We start from the raw sequence: 18725 nt of genomic DNA, 5'->3' as shown, positions 1-18725 counted from the left end.
TGATGACCTCGAAAAGATCATCCACACATTTATCTCCTCCCGCCTAGATTACTGCAACTCCCTTCTACACTGGCATCGGCCAATCTTCCCTGTCCCGCCCGCAACTGGTCCAAAACGCCGCAGGGCAGCGAGACTCCTGACGGGCACCCGAAAAAGGGACCACATCACCCCGATCCTGGCCTCTCTCCACTGGCTCCCTGTGCGGTTCCGTATACATTTCAAGATCCTCCTTTATGTCTACAAAGCCCTCAATGGGCTTGCCCCCACCTACATCAAAAGTCTGCTCACCCACCACACCACCTCCAGGTCCTTCAGATCGGTCGACTTGGGGTTGCTGAATATCCCGCGGTCTAGGCATAAGCTCAGGGGCGACCGCGCCTTTGCGGTTGCAGCTCCTAGACTGTGGAACAGCAGCATCCTTCTTCCCATCAGAACAAACTGCCCCCTCCATCGACTACTTTAAGTCGAGACTTAAAATTCATCTTTACTCTCAAGCCTTTCTTGACGTCCTCTGAGGGAGGGCTATATGTATGTAGTGATGTATGTACTTAATCTATGAACCAATGTTGTATAACGTTCGTATCTCCATCGATATAAAGCACTTTGGTCAACGAGAGTTGTTTTTTAAATGTGCTATAGAAATAAAAGTGACTTGTCTTGACTAGACATGTCTCGGTTGCAGCGAATGGCGGGGCGAATGATGTGTGATTGATGATGTGATCTGGGATCTCAGTCACAACTCGTTGCAATTGGCATCCACCTTCTCCAGTCGCAGATTGTTGGCAACTGGCTAAAATGTTGCAGCGCTCAGCGCAAGGGGTGTAGATCGTTCCCCCAAAAAAAACTCGCCAACAGCTTTAAAAAAAAAAAACAGCACAGGAAAAGAATGGGGAGCATTTAAAGAAAAATAGCTCAACTATACAATGGAAGAATTTGGGTCTGAAGACTGGTCTCAACATGCCACCTATCCCTTCTCTCCAGAGATGCTGCCTGTCCCTCTGAGTTACTGCAGCATTTTGTGCCTTATCTTCATTGGGGGAAAAAAACTTATTTTGACAACTTGCAGCCTGGGCCATTGAAGGCACGGCTGGCCAATGGAAGAACAACGGCTCCACCATGTGGCCAGGTAAAGGATCGTCTGAAGAAGGGTCTCGACACCAAACATCACCTATTCCTTCTCTCCAGAGATGCTGCCTGTCCAGCTGAGTTACTCCAGCACTTTGTGTCCTTGGATGTATTAAGCAGCATCTGCAGTTCCTTGTCTCTACATGTTCATACGTTTTGAGTGTTGGTCTTTGGAATCAATGTTGCCGTTTTTGTGACAATGATACTGTTGCCTTTCTCGTGGCCTCTTTGGTGATATCCCTTCCCTTGTGCCCCCACCGGACTCTGCCCCTCAATGTCCAACAGCAGAAGGACAGAGCCTTGGCGTTGGCTGCACCAAGTTTCAGTGCTTCCCTCAGCATTTATTCCTGCCGTCTGAACATTCCCTGACGGACATCTCACTCTGCTGGGAGACCAGCAAGCTTCATGCAGACCAAGGAGATTCCTTCACACAGTTGATGGTCTTCCAGCAGAGCTTGATGTCTGTCCCTGAGCGTATCCTTGGGTACAGGCTGTAAACCGGAGAGTCCTCAGTTACGCAGCCTCTCAGGATGAAACATAGTCACCCACCCAACAGTGTTTGCCATTGGGTGGATGATGACTCCTTGATCATCGACCATTTGCTTCAGGTAGACCACAAAGTGCTGGAGTAACTCAGCGGGTCGGGCGACACCTCTGCAGAACATGGATAGAGTTTTGGATCGGGGCTCTTCTTCAGACTGTGATAGTGGAGGAGGGAAGAGAGAAGAGGTGGGGGCAGGACAAAGCCTGGCAAGTGAAACTTTCTATGTTATCCCACTTTCTCATCCACTCCCTATACACTCGGGGCAATTTACAGGGGCCAATTAAACTACAAACCTGCATGTCTTTGGGATATGGGAGGAACCGGAGAAAACCCATGCGTGCAAACTCCACATAGACAGCACCCGAGAATAAGATCGAACTCTGGTCTCTGGCTCCGTGAGGCAGCAGCTCTATCACCTTTGATTAGTACGGGGGTCAGGTTATGGGGAGAAGGCATGAGAATGTGGATCAGCCATGATTGAATGGCGGAGTAGACTTGATGGGCCGAATGGCCTAATTCTGCTCCTATCACTTAATGACCTTGTGAGCCACTGTGCTGCACTAATTACAGCGGTAATGTGGCAGAGTAATTATTGTGCATGTGTTGGTGTTCTGACGCTGTGCCTCTTGTCTCTTCCAGCTCAGGGCTGATGTTGTCCCAAAGACTGCAGGTGAGTCCCAGGCTTGTCACGTTGAGTTGAACAAAGTCTCTATCGTTTAAACATGTGGTCTAACCCTGAGTGGTTTTGTTGCAGAGAACTTCCGTGCCTTGTGTACTGGGGAGAAGGGTTTTGGTTACAAGGGCTCAACTTTTCACCGGATCATTAATGACTTCATGTGCCAGGTGAGGAGCGGTCGGTGGTTAACGTTATACCGATGTTCTTGATTCTGCCGTTCCATATTAACTAACGGCACCTTCAACCTTGAAACACACAGGGCGGTGACTTCACGGCAAATGATGGCACTGGTGGAAAGTCCATCTACGGGGAAAAATTTGCTGATGAGAATTTCAAACTGAAGCACGAAGGACCAGGTAAAGTAGATTCTGTTCGAACTGCATTGGCCTCTTGCAAAGTTTGCCCAGAAGAGGAAGTGATGTTGCCTTTCCATTCCCTCCGTAAATGCTCTCTGACCCAATGAGTTCATCCTGCGCTCTGTGTCTTGTTTTAAGTTTCTGACATCTGCAGCCACTTGTGTCATTTGGGGGGAAAGGGGCATTGGCTGTTATGGTTTTGGTTTTCATTTATACATTTGTGCCATTGTTCAGTTTTTGCTGGTTTTCACAACCAGAGAGCGGTGCTGAATTACTATCTACCTTCTTGGTGACCCTCGGACTATCCTTGATAACTTTGCCTTGCACTAAACATTATTCCCTCATCATGTATCTATACTCTGTAAGTGGCTGAATTGGAATCGTGTATTGTCTTTCTGCTGACTGGTTAGCTTGCGTCAAAAGCTTTTCACTGTACCTCAGTACACGTGACATGAACTGCACTGTTTTACTGACCTCTGTACCACTTCCTCACCTCTCCCCTTGAGATTCCACTCTGCTCTTGCCTGCTTCTATCTACATTTTAATATCTTGCTTACAAAGACAATCTGAGCACATTTGCCATCTTCACATTGCAGGTATCCTGTCCATGGCCAACTCTGGAAAAGACACAAATGGTTCCCAGTTCTTTCTCTGCACCGTGAAAACTGAATGGTAAGCTGCCAATTAAAAAAAAAAAAAATCTATTTTGCAGTTATTTATTGATAATATTGGAGGTAAATAATATCACCTGCTTTGTGTTATAGGTTAGATGGCAAGCATGTTGTGTTTGGTTCGGTGGTAGAGGGCATGGATGTTGTCAGGAAGATGGAAGAAACTAGCAAGCCGTCAGAAAAAGGTGGCACCAAATCGAAGAAATCTGTCCCTGTTGTCATCACTGATTGTGGACAGTTGCCCTAATGTATTTGCGTTTGGAAGCATGCAGTTCAAATAAAGTATGATCATTTGTGACTCGCATTATTTGGATGATCCTAATTTTACATCACTAGTGGGTGGCGCAGCGGTAGAGTTGCTGCCTTACAGCGTCAGAGACTCTGGGTCGATCCGGACTACGGGCACTGTCTGTATGGAGTTTGTACGCTCATGGGCTATCTCCGGTTTCCCCCCACACTCCAAATATGTAATGGTTTGTTGGTTAATTGGCCATGTATAATTGCAATTTGCCTCTAGTGTGCGTAGGATCGTGTTGGTGTGCCGAGATCACTGGTCAGCGCAGACTCGGTGGGTCGATGGGCCTGTTTTCACGCTGTATCTCTAAACTAACTAAACCTGAGAGAGCTGGAAGTTACTCCAACGTCTCCACCTTGCCTGGTGAACCTTATCACCAAGAACAGCCATTTCTTATTGAATTATAGACAGATATAGCACAAACAGCCTACCGACCATCAACAAACTACATGCATTAAACGTTTATCCCATTTTTTATTCTCCCCTCATTCTCATCAACTCCCTCCAGATTCCAACGCTCACCAGCACATTCATTGCAGTTGTCTAGAGGCCAGTTAACCCACCAACCCTTACGCCCTTGAGATGTAACTGGTGCACCAAGGGGAAACTCACAGGATCACAGCGAGTACATGCAAACTCTACATAGATACATAGACAATAGGTGCAGGAGTAGGCCATTCGTCCCTCTGAGCCAGAATCACCATTCAATGTGATCATGGCTGATCATCCACAAACAATACCCCGTTCCTGCCTTCTTCCCATATGCCTCGATTCCACTTGCACTAAGAGCTCTATCCAACCCTCTATTGAATGCATCCAGTGAATTGGTCTCCACTGCTGAGGTAGAGAATTCCACAGATTCACAACTCCCTGGGTGAAAAAGCCTCATCTCTAAATAGCCTACCCCTTATTCTTAAACTGTGGCCCCTGATTCTGGACTCCCCCAACATCCGGAACATGTTTCCAGCATCTCGCGGGTCCAATCCCTTAATAATTTTACATGTTTCTATAAGACCCGCTCTTATCCTTCTAAATTTCAGCGAATACAAGCCCAGCCGCTCCATCCATTCATCATGTGACAGTTCCGCCATCCTGGGAATTAACCTGGAAACCTACGCTGCACTCCCTCAATAGCAAGAATGTCCTTCCTCAAGTTAGGAGACAACAGGTAAAGTGAGGATGAACCAGGTTTCTGTGGGACAACACATCTACCAACTGCACAATAGGGTGCAAACTTGGAACACAAATACTCCAACTTACATAGTGCCATTCATGTTCTATTTAAGACTTTCTAGTGAAGTGTGGTCATAAAATAATTGTAATGAAAGAATTCAGATGTTAAATGTTGCCTTGAGTTAGCAGCTCACACAGATGGCTTTCAGTCATCTTTTATCAAAAAGTATTTAGATATTACTCATCTAGCATTAAATACTCACCTAATTCCCTGAATCACTGGCATTCTGTTACCTGCTCAGCAGGATTTACCAATGCACTAGCTTTACTTATTACTGGTGTCAGGCAGTTATGGGGAGAAGGCAGGAGAATGGGGTTAGGAGGAGAAGATAGATCAGCCATGATTGAATAACAGAGAAGACTCGATGGGCCGAATGGCCTAATTCTGCTCCTGACACTCATGTATATGATATTCTGAGAATATTCTGATCTTAAAATACTTCATTAATATGGGAGTAATCTTATGTTTTCAATTAATACTATATGATATGAGAAAACCTGTACGATATAATGGGGAAATAGACCCCCCCTGCACTCCAGCACTGTGTCTTTTTCTGTATAACAGCAACTCTGCAGTTCCTTGTTTTTCAATACTACAGCCCACAAGGATTGCAGTAAGTTATGCTTTAAATTGTTTTATACCTGGTCTTTTCCAGTCATTCAACGACATGAATTGAAATTGAATTTGTTTAAAATATGTTTCTTTTTAAAAAAAAAGAACTGCAGATGCTGATAATGTTTGTATTAAAAAAAAAGATCAGCTGATCGAGCCAGAGCCACTGATTTTCTAGCATTTATTAAAATATATATTTTAAGTGTCAGCAGACTTGCACCCTTGGTACTTCTCTTGTGTTGCTCATTGCACAGTCTGATGTATCCAAAACGTGGCCTTGTTCAAAGGAACCAACTAGATGAAGTCCTTTCACATGCAAGGGGTTTTGTTTTGCTTTGATTTCCGCCGTCATTTCTTCCAGCTTCGGACGATAGCTAAAATAAAACGATTCCTCCAGTTTGACGACCTCGAAAAGATCATCCACACATTTATCTCCTCCCGCCTAGATTACTGCAACTCCCTCTACACTGGCATCGGCCAATCTTCCCTGTCCCGCCTGCAACTGGTCCAAAACGCCGCAGCGAGGCTCCAGATGGGCACCCGAAAAAGGGACCACATCACCCCGATCCTGGCCTCTCTCCACTGGCTCCCTGTGCGGTTCCGTATACATTTCAAGATCCTCCTTTATGTCTACAAAGCCCTCAATGGGCTTGCCCCCACCTACATCAAAAGTCTGCTCACCCACCACACCACCTCCAGGTCCTTTAGATCGGCCGACTTGGGGTTGCTGAATATCCCGCGGTCTAGGCATAAGCTCAGGGGCGACTGTGCCTTTGCAGTTGCAGCTCCTAGACTGTGGAACAGCAGCATCCTTCTTCCCATCAGAACAAACTGCCCCCTCCATCGACTCCTTTATGTCGAGACTTAAAACTCATCTTTACTCTCAAGCCTTTCTTGACATCCTCTGAGGGAGGGCTATATGTATGTAGTGATGTATGTACTTAATCTATGAACCAATGTTGTATAACGTTCGTATCTCCATCAATATAAAGCACTTTGGTCAACGAGAGTTGTTTTTTAAATGTGCTATAGAAATAAAAGTGACTTGTCTTGACTAGACATGTCTCGGTTGCAGCGAATGGCAGGGCGAGTGATGTGTGATTGATGATGTGATCTGGGATCTCAGTCACAACTCGTTGCAATTGGCATCCACCTTCTCCAGTCGCAGATTGTTGGCAACTGGCTAAAATGTTGCAGCGCTCAGCGCAAGGGGTGTAGATCGTTCCCCCAAAAAAACTCGCCAACAGCTTTAAAAAAAAAAACAGCACAGGAAAAGAATGGGGAGCATTTAAAGAAAAATAGCTCAACTATACAATGGAAGAATTTGGGTCTGAAGACTGGTCTCAACATGCCACCCATCCCTTCTCTCCAGAGATGCTGCCTGTCCCTCTGAGTTACTGCAGCATTTTGTGCCTTATCTTCATTGGGGGAAAAAAACTTATTTTGACAACTTGCAGCCTGGGCCATTGAAGGCACGGCTGGCCAATGGAAGAACAACGGCTCCACCATGTGGCCAGGTAAAGGATCGTCTGAAGAAGGGTCTCGACACCAAACATCACCTATTCCTTCTCTCCAGAGATGCTGCCTGTCCAGCTGAGTTACTCCAGCACTTTGTGTCCTTGGATGTATTAAGCAGCATCTGCAGTTCCTTGTCTCTACATGTTCATACGTTTTGAGTGTTGGTCTTTGGAATCAATGTTGCCGTTTTTGTGACAATGATACTGTTGCCTTTCTCGTGGCCTCTTTGGTGATATCCCTTCCCTTGTGCCCCCACCGGACTCTGCCCCTCAATGTCCAACAGCAGAAGGACAGAGCCTTGGCGTTGGCTGCACCAAGTTTCAGTGCTTCCCTCAGCATTTATTCCTGCCGTCTGAACATTCCCTGACGGACATCTCACTCTGCTGGGAGACCAGCAAGCTTCATGCAGACCAAGGAGATTCCTTCACAGAGTTGATGGTCTTCCAGCAGAGCTTGATGTCTGTCCCTGAGCGTATCCTTGGGTACAGGCTGTAAACCGGAGAGTCCTCAGTTACGCAGCCTCTCAGGATGAAACATAGTCACCCACCCACAAGTGTTTGCCATTGGGTGGATGATGACTCCTTGATCATCGACCATTTGCTTCAGGTAGACCACAAAATGCTGGAGTAACTCAGCGGGTCGGGCGACAACTCTGCAGAACATGGATAGAGTCTGGGGCTCTTCTTCAGACTGTGATAGTGGAGGGGGGAAGAGAGAAGAGGTGGGGGCAGGACAAAGCCTAGCAAGTTAAACTTTCTATGTTGTCCCATTTTCTCATCCACTCCCTATACACTCGGGGCAATTTACAGGGGCCAATTAAACTACAAACCTGCATGTCTTTGGGATATGGGAGGAACCGGAGAAAACCCATGCGTGCAAACTCCACATAGACAGCACCCGAGAATAAGATCGAACTCTGGTCTCTGGCTCCGTGAGGCAGCAGCTCTATCACCTTTGATTAGTACGGGGGTCAGGTTATGGGGAGAAGGCATGAGAATGTGGATCAGCCATGATTGAATGGCGGAGTAGACTTGATGGGCCGAATGGCCTAATTCTGCTCCTATCACTTAATGACCTTGTGAGCTGCACTAATTAGTGTGCTGCACTAATTACAGCGGCAATGTGGCAGAGTAATTATTGTGCATGTGTTGGTGTTCTGACGCTGTGCCTCTTGTCTCTTCCAGCTCAGGGCTGATGTTGTCCCAAAGACTGCAGGTGAGTCCCAGGCTTGTCACGTTGAGTTGAACAAAGTCTCCATCGTTTAAACATGTGGTCTAACCCTGAGTGGTTTTGTTGCAGAGAACTTCCGTGCCTTGTGTACCGGGGAGAAGGGTTTTGGTTACAAGGACTCAACTTTTCACCGGATCATTAATGACTTCATGTGCCAGGTGAGGAGCGGTCGGTGGTTAACGTTATACCGATGTTCTTGATTCTGCCGTTCCATATTAACTAACGGCACCTTCAACCTTGAAACACACAGGGCGGTGACTTCACGGAAAATAATGGCACTGGTGGAAAGTCCATCTACGGGGAAAAATTTGCTGATGAGAATTTCAAACTGAAGCACACAGGACCAGGTAAAGTAGATTCTCTCCGAACTGCATTGGCCTCTGGCAAAGTTTGCCCAGAAGAGGAAGTGATGTTGGCTTTCCATTCCCTCCGTAAATGCTCTCTGACCCAATGAGTTCATCCTGCGCTCTGTGTCTTGTTTTAAGTTTCTGACATCTGCAGCCACTTGTGTCATTTGGGGGGAAAGGGGCATTGGCTGTTATGGTTTTGGTTTTCATTTATACATTTGTGTCATTGTTCAGTTTTTGCTGGTTTTCACAACCAGAGAGCGGTGCTGAATTAATATCTACCTTCTTGGTGACCCTCGGACTATCCTTGATAACTTTGCCTTGCACTAAACATTATTCCCTCATCATGTATCTATACTCTGTAAGTGGCTGAATTGGAATTGTGTATTGTCTTTCTGCTGACTGGTTAGCTTGCGTCAAAAGCTTTTCACTGTACCTCAGTACACGTGACATGAACTGAACTGTTTTACTGACCTCTGTACCACTTCCTACCCTATCCCTTGAAATTCCCCTCTGCTCTTCAAGTTCAAGTTCAAGTGAGTTTATTGTCATGTGTCCCTGTATAGGACAATGAAATTCTTGCTTTGCTTCAGCACACAGAACATAGTAGGCATTTACTACAAAACAGATCAGTGTGTCCATATACCACATAATATAAAATAAATATACACACATGAATAAATAAATATATACACACATGAATAAATAAAGTGCAAATAACAGAAAATGGGTTATTAATAATCAGAGTTTTGTCCGAGCCAGGTTTAATAGCCAGATGGCTGTGGGGAAGTAGCTATTCCTGAACCTGGTTGTTGCAGTCTTCAGGCTCCTGTACCTTCTGCCTGAAGGTAGCAGGGAGATTTGTGTGTGGCCAGGATGGTGTGGGTCTTTGATGATACTGCCAGCCTTTTTGAGGCAGCAACTTGCCTGCTTCTTGGAGCAGTATTTCTAATCACATGAACATTTTGGGACGCATGTTTGTGAATGCACGCGCGCTGGTAAATACAGTGAGATGCATTATCTTCAGTCAACATAGCCACAGGGGACCACGAGACACTGACAATAACAGAGACTTTGTTGTTGCCACACTCACAGAGTCAATAACAATGGCACCTGCGATTCCTGCCTCTGACACAAGTTCACAAGTCATCGTAGTAGAATTAGGCCATTCGGCCCATCGAGTCTACTCCACCATTCGATCATGGCTGATCTCTGCCTCCTAGTCCCATTTTCCTGCCTTCTCCCCATAACCCCTGACACCCATCTATCTCGCCTTAAAATATCCACTGACTTGGCCTCCACAGCCCTCAGTGGCAATGAGTTCCACTGATTAACTACCCTCTGACTAAAGAAGTTTTTCCTCACCTCCTTTCTAAAAGGTGTTTAAGAAAGGACTGCAGATGCTGGAAAAATTGAAGGTAGACAAAAATGCTGGAGAAACTCAGTGGGTGAGGCAGCATCTATGGAGCGAAGGAACAGATGAGACCCTTCTTCAGACCCTAGAGTCTCCAGCTCTTTGTGTCTATCTTCGGTTTAAACCAGCATCTGCAGTTCCTTGCTACACATTTATCTCTGAGTATCTGCCCCAGTTGCTTCCTCTCCCTTGGGATGCGTGGGGGTGGAGTGTTGTACAACTGTGTGATAGGTAGAGTGTATAATCCCCGCCCCCAGAGGTGGGGGAGGGAGCTCCAGGTGAGATGTACCTGGTCCTCACTCCCGCAGACTCCAGGAGCCGCAGAGCCGAGCGGTGCCATGGCCAATCCTCGGGTTTACATGGACGTAGCTACGAAGAAGAAAGCGATGGGGCGTATTGTCGTGGAGGTGAGTTACTGGGGCAAGCGGGAGGAGTGGAGGCAAACCCCATACACCTTATGCCCGAGCCTTCAGACTCTTAAAACCCCCCTATAGAATACCCAACCTAAAGGACCTTAGATAGGCACCAAAAGCTGGAGCAACTCAGGGGGTCTGACAGCATCTCTGGAGATCTGCACAGTTTACTCCCATCTCCAACAGATGTCCCAAACACTACCCCCCTCCCCCCTCCACCCCTCCCTACAGTGAGTTTGAATAGAGTGCAGGAACTAGCCACTGGTGAGTTTTATGGTTTCAAGTGCTGGAAGTGGGATATTGATGAGCCTTGGGGCAAGAGCAGGACACTCTACTTGTGAACCAGGCATCAAACGGTGGGGATTTACAAGTAGCTACACTGCAGATTGTCAAATGTACCCAGGAACGGAACAAGGACACGCTGGAGTAACTCAGCAGGACAGGCAGCATCTCTGGAGAGAAGGAATGGGTGATGATTCGGGCCGAGACCCTTCTTCTGTCCCGCTGAGTTACTCCAGCATTTTGTGCCTATCTTCGGTTTAAACCAGCATCTGCAGTTCCCTCCTGCACGGAACGATGGCGTCTTCGCTTACTGCACGTAACAGGTCCATTAACGCAACAATAAATAGATGTACTAACATCACCAATATCATCAGTAATAGACAATAGGTGCAGGAGTAGAGGCCATTCGGCCCTTCGAGCCAGCACCGCCATTCAATGTGGTCATGGCTGATCATCCCCAATCAGTCCCCGTTCCTACCTTCTCCCCATATCCCCTGACTCTGCTAGTTTTAAGAGCCCTATCTAGCTTTCTATTGAAAGTATCCAGAGAACCTGCCTCCACCGCCCCCTGAGGCAGAGAATTCCACAGACTCACAACTTTCTGTGAGAAAAAGTGTTTCCTCGTCTCCGTTCTAAATGGCTTACTCCTTATTCTTAAACTGTGACCTTTGGTTCTGGACTCCCCCAACATCGGGAACATGTTTCCTGCCTCTAGCGTGTCTTATATGTTTCAATGAGATAGCCTCTCATCCTTCTAAACTCCAGAGTGTACAAGCCCAGCTGCTCCATTCTCTCAGCATATGTCAGTCCCGCCATCCCGGAAATTAACCTTGTAAACCTACGCTGCACTCCCTCAATAGCAAGAGTATGGGGGATGGGATGGGATGGGATGGGGTGGGATTTAGAAAGATTATTGCAGACTCAGTTTCAGATGGTGACTCTGTGCTGGTTGATGCATTGGGGCAGTGTGATGCATGTGCAGTGGTGTCAGAGTCAGCACCGCAGGGAATAGTCCACAGGGGAATTAACACATCTTGGGCTCAGCCTGTTCACAGTGTTATGTCAGGAGCAGGCACCTGATGGATGAAACAATAGCCTAAAAGTTTCCATCGTGTGGGAGGTGCCAGCTGGTTTGGAGATGTGTGATGGATATAGAGAGATACAGCATGGAAACAGGCCCTTTGCCCCACCAAGTACATTGACTATCACCAACTTGTTCAACACTGATTATACAGTATATTGATCTAATCCAACTTTATTCCCTCCAGATAGTTATAAATCCTCCCCAGATTCAAGAGTCAAGAGTGTTTTATTGTTGTGTGTCCCAGATAGAACAATGATATTCTTACTTGCAGCAGCACGACACAATATGTAACAGAATATCTCCCACTAACGTACACACTAGGGGCAATTTACAAAATTCTAAATCTTTATAGATGGTTTTTCTTTGCTTTGCAAGACTTGGAGTTAAGAACTCTCTCGACAGTGTTGCTTTCAGCGGTATTGTGGCAGAGTAATTATTGTGCATGGGTTGGTGTTCTGACGCTGTGCCTCTTGTCTCTTCCAGCTCAGGGCTGATGTTGTCCCAAAGACTGCAGGTGAGTCCCAGGCTTGTCGCGTTGAGTTGAACAAAGTCTCCATCGTTTAAGCATGTGGTCTAACCCTGAGTGGTTTTGTTGCAGAGAACTTCCGTGCCTTGTGTACCGGGGAGAAGGGTTTTGGTTACAAGGGCTCGACTTTTCACCGGATCATTCCCGATTTCATGTGCCAGGTGAGGTGCAGTGTGTTCAAGGTCACCTCCCTGCTCTTGATTCAACAGCGAGGATATGGGCACTTTGCCACAATGATGAAGGTATTAGCTACAGGGAGAGGTTAAACGACAGACATGGATTGCCGGAGTTTGCGGAGAGACCTGATTGAAGTATATAACATTATGAAAGGCATGGATAGGGTAACAATCTTTTTCCCTGGCACTGTGGCGCAGCGGTAGTATTGCTGCCTTACAGCAAATGCACCGCTGGAGACCCGGGTTCGATCCCGACTACGGATGCTGTCTGTACGGAGTTTGTACGTTTTCCCCGTGATCTGTGTGGGTTTTCTTCGAGATCTTCGGTTTCCTCCCACTCTCCAAATACGTACAGGTTTAAAGATTTGTAGGTTAAATGGCTTGGTAAATGTAAAAATTGTCCCCAGTGTGTGCAGGATAGTGTTAATGAGCAGGGATCGCTGGTCAGTGCAGACCCGATGGGCCGAAGGGCTTGTTCCCGGCGTGTATCTCTAAACTGAACTAACCAAAAGTGGCCCATACTGGAGGGACTCAGCGGTTGAGGCAGCATTTATGGAGCAAAGGAAATAGGCAACGTTTTGGGCCAAAACCCTTCTTCAGACGCCAGCATTTTTGTCTACCTTCGATTTTCCAGCATCTGCAGTTCCTTCTTAAACATACTAGAGGACATAGCTTTAACACGATAGCGAAACGAGACTGTGGGGCAAGTTTTGTTAGACAGAGGGTAGTGGGTAACTGGAACTGCCAGGGCTAGCAGGTGGAGACAGATAAGATAGTGGCATTTAAGGGATGTTTGGATAGGCACATGGATGTACAGGGAATGAGGATATGGATTGTGTCTTGGCACTGGTGTAGCACAGAGGTACAAGGGAGCTCTTCCTGTGTACTGCTATTAAGGGATTGGACGGGTTAGATGCAGGAAAAATGTTCTCCATGTTGGGGGAGTCAAGAACCAGGGGTCACAGTTTAAGAATAAGGGATTGGCCATTTAGGACGGAGATGAGGATAAACTTTTTCACCCAGAGAGTTGTGAATCTGTGGAATTCTGTGCCAGAGAAGGCAGTGGAGGCCAATTCACTGGATGTTTTCAAGAGAGAGCTCTTAGGTCTAACGGAATGAAGGGATATGGGGAAAAAGTAGGAACGGGGTACTGATTTTGGATGATCAGCCATGATCATATTGGATGGCGGTGCTGGCTCGAAGGGCCGAATGGCCTACTCCTCCACCTCTTTTCTCTGTTTCTATGTTCCATGTTAACTGACGGCACATATTCAACCTTGAATCATACAGGGTGGTGATTTCACGGCAAACAATGGCACTGGAGGCAAGTCCATCTATGGGGACACGTTTGAAGATGAGAATTTTGAACTGAAGCACACAGGGAAAGGTAAATACATATGTGGTCTCATTTTATTGACCCGTTCCAGGGTTTGAGTGGAAGAGGGAGGAATGACATCCAGAGAGTTGTGTCTGTTTGGAGCGAAGGAATAAGTGCTGAATATTGTTCGAATTTTTTTTTTTTTTTTTTCATATTCTTTCTCTCTTCTTTGCTGAACCTCTATTTGTCTCTCCTGAATGCAAAAGCTTGAAAGCACATTCCTCCAGATTCCGGAAGAGCTTCATTCCCTCTGCCATAGTCAACAGTGGTTTATTGTCATGTGTCCCAGCTAGAACAATGAAACTCTTACTTGCAGCAGCACAACAGAATATGTAATATGTATCAGACTACGGAATGGTCCTCCCATAAGCTAGGGTGTGGTCCTGATCTTCCAACCTACCTCATTGTAGACCTTGCACTTTAAAAAAAAAAAATACATTTTCTTCGTAAATAGCACTATATGTGGCACTCTGGCATTTCTCTTAGTGCTACCTATTGTACTTGTGCATGGTGTGGCTGTGCTCATGTATGGTATGCATTGACTGGGTAGCAAACAAATAAACGATTCTCACTGTATCTCTGTACACCTGCATGTTATAAGCCAAGACCGCTCCAAATTTGCTCTCTGCTCTTTCTTCACGCCTGGTTCTTTCCAACTCTCCCGAAGAATATCTTGTCGTTATGGAGAATCTGAACACCATATAACCATATAACAATTATAGCACGGAAAACAGGCCATCTCGGCCCTTCAAGTCCGTGCCGAACACTTATTTTCCCCATGTCCCATCTACCTGCACTCAGACCATAACCCTCCATTCCTTTCCCGTCCATATACCTATCCAATTTATTTTTAAATGATAAAATCAAACCTGCCTCCACCACTTCCACTGGAAGCTCATTCAACACAGCCACCACTCTGTGAGTAAAGAAGTTCCCCCTCATGTTACCCTTAAACTTCTGTCCCTTAATTCTCAAGTCATGTCCTCTTGTTTGAATCTTCCTAGAATCTCTAGAATTCAGGAGATTGAGAGGGGATCTTATAGAAACTTACAAAATTCTTAAGGGGTTGGACAGGCTAAATGCAGGAAGATTGCTCCCGATGTTGGGGAAGTCCAGGACAAGGGGTCACAGCTTAAGGATAAGGGGGAAATCCTTTAAAACCGAGATGAGAAGAACTTTTTTCACACAGAGAGTGGTGAATCTCTGGAACTCTCTGCCACAGAGGGTAGTCGAGGCCAGTTCATTGGCTATGTTTAAGAGGGAGATAGATGTGGCCCTTGTGGCTAAGGGGATCAGAGGGTATGGAGAGAAGGCAGGTACTGGATACTGAGTTGGATGATCAGCCATGATCATATTGAATGGCGGTGCAGGCTCGAAGGGCCGAATGGCCTACTCCTGCACCTAATTTCTATGTTTCTATGTTTTCCCTACTCTCAATGGGAAAAGCTTATCCACGTCAACTCTGTCTATCCCTCTCATCATTTTAAAGGCCTCTAACACGTTTGCCATCTTCCCATTGCAGGTATACTGTCCATGGCCAATAGTGGGAAAGATACAAATGGCTCCCAGTTCTTTATTTGTACCAAGAAAACAACATGGTGAGCTGGCCCTGTTCCCCCCCCACCCCCCTTGCATTTGGGGTCTGAATCTCGGGGTCTGGGCACTGCCGATTAACGTTGGTGTCTTCTTCATCGCTGTAGGTTGAATAAAAAGCACGTTGTGTTTGGTGCGGTGGTGGAAGGCATGGATATCGTGATGAAGATGGAGGGCTACGGCAGTGAGGACGGCGCGCCCACGACCACCATTACCATCACCGATTGCGGGCAGTTGTCCTAAACCGTGTGTGATAGGAATCATACAGTTCAAATAAAATACCATCATTTGGAACGCCCATTTTGGTTTACTTCAGTTCGGCTTAGAGGTACAGTGCGGAAACAGGCCCTTCGGCCCACCGAGTCCGTGCCGACCAGCGATCCCCGCACCCTAACACTACCCTGCACACACTAGCGACAATTGACACTAACCCCAAGCCAATTAACCCTCAAACCTGTACGACTTTGCAGCGTGGGTGGCAACCTTGGAGAAAACCCACGCGGTTATGACAGAACGTACAGACTCCGCATAGACAGCACCCATAGTCGGGATCGAACCCGGATCACCAGCACTGCAAGCAGCAACTCTAAAACATAATCTATCTATCTCCTTTGATTGATTGATTGATTGATTGATTGATATCTAACTATCTCCTTGTTATTTATTTGCATTATTATTTTCATTCCACTTTAGTTATTTCTATTCATTTCTTATTTATTCACCTAGGTTTTTTTTAATTTTCATTCATATTTATTTATATGAATCTCTTACTAATTATTTATCTATCTATCTTTATTCATGTATACAGATCGAGGGATAAATAAATGTAGATGTATAAATGAATAGTAAGATATTATAACAATTAAATATATATAATCGATATGCATTCACAACTCTCCATGAGACTTTCAATGGCTTCGAAAGTATAAACTGGTTATATATTGATCTAAAGATTGATTTATATTTAATTTGTTTTACTTTTCTTTCTTGTTTTCATCAATTAATCAACCCCTGCCCTTTTTAACTCTTCCTCACACACACACACACACAAGTCTTTCACCTCTCCTTTCCCCAGCATACACAAGTGGGACTGGGTAGGAACCAATTAACCCAATAGCACATTATAGGGGGGAAGCCAGGTGGCTAACGAGGAGAATGTGTGCACACTCCACACAGGCAGCAGCCGAGGTCAGACTCGAACCTGCAACATTGGAGTTGTGATGTAGCAGCTTGGCCCGCTGCCACTGTGACGTTGGGCTTGAGTGAGCGACTGGTGAGTGTGCAGTTTGTTTCCTCCCTGTCCACAGCAGCTCACTGCAAGGTAACTAGGCACACAATTCTGTGGGAGCTGGAGACGTCTGGAGCTACCAGGGTTGGTGTCCAGCAGGCGAGAGGTCAGGAAGGCTGCATCCACTCTACATCTTCAGCCCCACGTTTCTGCCGTTGCTACACCTCACGCTAGCTAAGATAGACACAACACGCTGGAGTAACTCAGCCGGGCAGGCAGCATCTCTGGAGAAAAGGAGTACGTGATATTTGGGGTCATGGCCCTGAAATGTTACTTATCAACCATGATCACATTAAATTGCAGTGCTGGCTCGAAGAGCCAAATGGCCTACTCTTGCACATATTGTCTATATCCACATTCTCCAGTAACTCAGCTGCCTGTCCCGCTGAGTTACTCCAGCACTGTGTGTTTATCTTGCGTATAAACCAGCATCTGCTGTTCATTTTTATTACCCCTTATGTTATCTGCCCCACACTGCATCTCCGAGCTTTGCAATGTACAGTTTAGTTTATTGTCACGTGTACCGAGGTACAATGAAAAGCTTTTGTTGGTGTGCTGGAAAGCTGATTACAATCAATGTATCTACAGTGATGGATACATGATGAGGGAATAATGCTTGGTAATTAAACGCTGCCAACAATGACAAGTGTTTAGACGCAAGGATAATCTCATTTAGCAGATACCTGTTTCAGGACCAGTCACTCCTCCTTCTTCCCTCTCCCATCTATGGAGAGAAAGCAGGTACAGGATACATAGAAACATAGAAATTAGGTGCAGGAGTAGACCATTCGGCCCTTCGAGCCTGCACCGCCATTCAATATGATCATGGCTGATCATCCAACTCAGTATCCCGTACCTGCCTTCTCTCCATACCCCCTGATCCCCTTAGCCACAAGGGCCACATCTAACTCCCTCTTAAATATAGCCAATGAACTGGCCTCAACTACCCTCTGTGGCAGAGAGTTCCAGAGATTCACCACTCTCTGCGTGAAAAAAGTTCTTCTCATCTCGGTTTTAAAGGATTTCCCCCTTATCCTTAAGCTGTGACCCCTTGTCCTGGACTTCCCTAACATCGGGAACAATCTTCCTGCCTCTAGCCTGTCCAACCCCTTAAGAATTTTGTAAGTTTCTATAAGATCCCCTCTCAATCTTCTAAATTCTAGAGAGTATAAACCAAGTCTATCCAGTCTTTCTTCATAAGACAGTCCTGACATCCCAGGAATCAGTCTGGTGAACCGTCTCTGCACTCCCTCTATGGCAATAATGTCCTTCCTCAGATTTGGAGACCAAAACTGTACGCAATACTCCAGGTGTGGTCTCACCAAGACCCTGTACAACTGCAGTAGAACCTCTCTGCTCCTATACTCAAATCCTTTTGCAATGAAAGCTAACATACCATTCGCTTTCTTTACTGCCTGCTGCACCTGCATGCCTACCTTCAATGACTGGTGTACCATGACACCCAGGTCTCGCTGCATCTCCCCCTTTCCCCAATCGGCCACCATTTAGATAATAGTCTCTGCTTTCCTGTTTTTTTGCCACCAAAATGGATAACCTCACATTTATCCACATTATACTGCATCTGCCAAACATTTGCCCACTCACCCAGCCTATCCAAGTCACCCTGCAGTCTCCTAGCATCCTCCTCACAGCTAACACTGCCCCCCAGCTTAGTGTCATCCGCAAACTTGGAGATATTGCCTTCAATTCCCTCATCCAGATCATTAATATATATTGTAAATAGCTGGGGTCCCAGTACTGAGCCTTGGGGTACCCCACTAGTCACTGCCTGCCATTGTGAAAAGGACCAGTTTACTCTACTCTTTGCTTCCTGTTTGCCAGCCAGTTCTCTATCCACATCAATACTGAACCCCCAATGCCTTGTGCTTTAAGTTTGTATACTAATTTCTTATGTGGGACCTTGTCGAAAGCCTTCTGGAAGTCCAGATACACCACATCCACA

The 18725-nt window shown here is 46.1% G+C and overlaps 3 protein-coding genes across 3 annotated transcripts; all 3 read left to right on the top strand.

Moving 5' to 3' along the window:
- The first annotated feature begins 2273 nt into the window (after nucleotides 1-2273).
- LOC129712901 (uncharacterized) lies at nucleotides 2274-3676 on the top strand. The gene is made up of 5 exons (XM_055661638.1): nucleotides 2274-2339; nucleotides 2424-2512; nucleotides 2605-2701; nucleotides 3298-3373; nucleotides 3466-3676. The coding sequence occupies exons 2-5, from the start codon at nucleotides 2504-2506 to the stop codon at nucleotides 3617-3619; spliced, it is 336 nt and encodes a 111-aa protein (XP_055517613.1). The 5' UTR covers nucleotides 2274-2339; nucleotides 2424-2503; the 3' UTR covers nucleotides 3620-3676.
- A 4515-nt stretch (nucleotides 3677-8191) lies between these two features.
- LOC129712840 (peptidyl-prolyl cis-trans isomerase-like) lies at nucleotides 8192-8974 on the top strand (the record flags this gene model as incomplete). The annotated part of the gene is made up of 3 exons (XM_055661559.1): nucleotides 8192-8246; nucleotides 8331-8419; nucleotides 8512-8974. Coding segments are annotated over 3 exons (348 nt in total), but the record flags the coding sequence as incomplete, so codon positions are not given.
- Nucleotides 8975-10316: 1342 nt separating this feature from the next.
- Nucleotides 10317-16085, top strand: LOC129712902 (peptidyl-prolyl cis-trans isomerase-like). Its single transcript, XM_055661639.1, has 6 exons — nucleotides 10317-10429; nucleotides 12285-12315; nucleotides 12400-12488; nucleotides 13794-13890; nucleotides 15404-15479; nucleotides 15582-16085. Exons 1-6 carry the CDS (start codon nucleotides 10361-10363, stop codon nucleotides 15715-15717), a joined length of 498 nt encoding a protein of 165 aa, XP_055517614.1. The 5' UTR covers nucleotides 10317-10360; the 3' UTR covers nucleotides 15718-16085.
- Nucleotides 16086-18725: the final 2640 nt, after the last annotated feature.

Source organism: Leucoraja erinacea, chromosome 34 (assembly GCF_028641065.1).
Source record: "Leucoraja erinacea ecotype New England chromosome 34, Leri_hhj_1, whole genome shotgun sequence".
NCBI classification, from domain to species: Eukaryota; Metazoa; Chordata; class Chondrichthyes; order Rajiformes; family Rajidae; genus Leucoraja; species Leucoraja erinaceus.
Note: the sequence above shows the minus strand (reverse complement) of the source record. Positions and strands in the feature narration are given on the sequence as shown.

What these genes read in the sequence shown, in the direction of transcription:
- LOC129712901 (XM_055661638.1), top strand. An exon ending in ACTGAAGCACGAAGGACCAG is followed by an intron (nt 2,702 to 3,297) that starts GTAAAGTAGATT and finishes TTCACATTGCAG; the next exon opens with GTATCCTGTCCATGGCCAAC. An exon ending in TGCACCGTGAAAACTGAATG is followed by an intron (nt 3,374 to 3,465) that starts GTAAGCTGCCAA and finishes TTTGTGTTATAG; the next exon opens with GTTAGATGGCAAGCATGTTG.
- LOC129712902 (XM_055661639.1), top strand. Translation starts at nt 10,361, where the DNA reads ATGGCCAATCCTCGGGTTTACATGGACGTAGCTACGAAGAAGAAAGCG. An exon ending in TGGGGCGTATTGTCGTGGAG is followed by an intron (nt 10,430 to 12,284) that starts GTGAGTTACTGG and finishes TGTCTCTTCCAG; the next exon opens with CTCAGGGCTGATGTTGTCCC. An exon ending in TTCCCGATTTCATGTGCCAG is followed by an intron (nt 12,489 to 13,793) that starts GTGAGGTGCAGT and finishes TGAATCATACAG; the next exon opens with GGTGGTGATTTCACGGCAAA.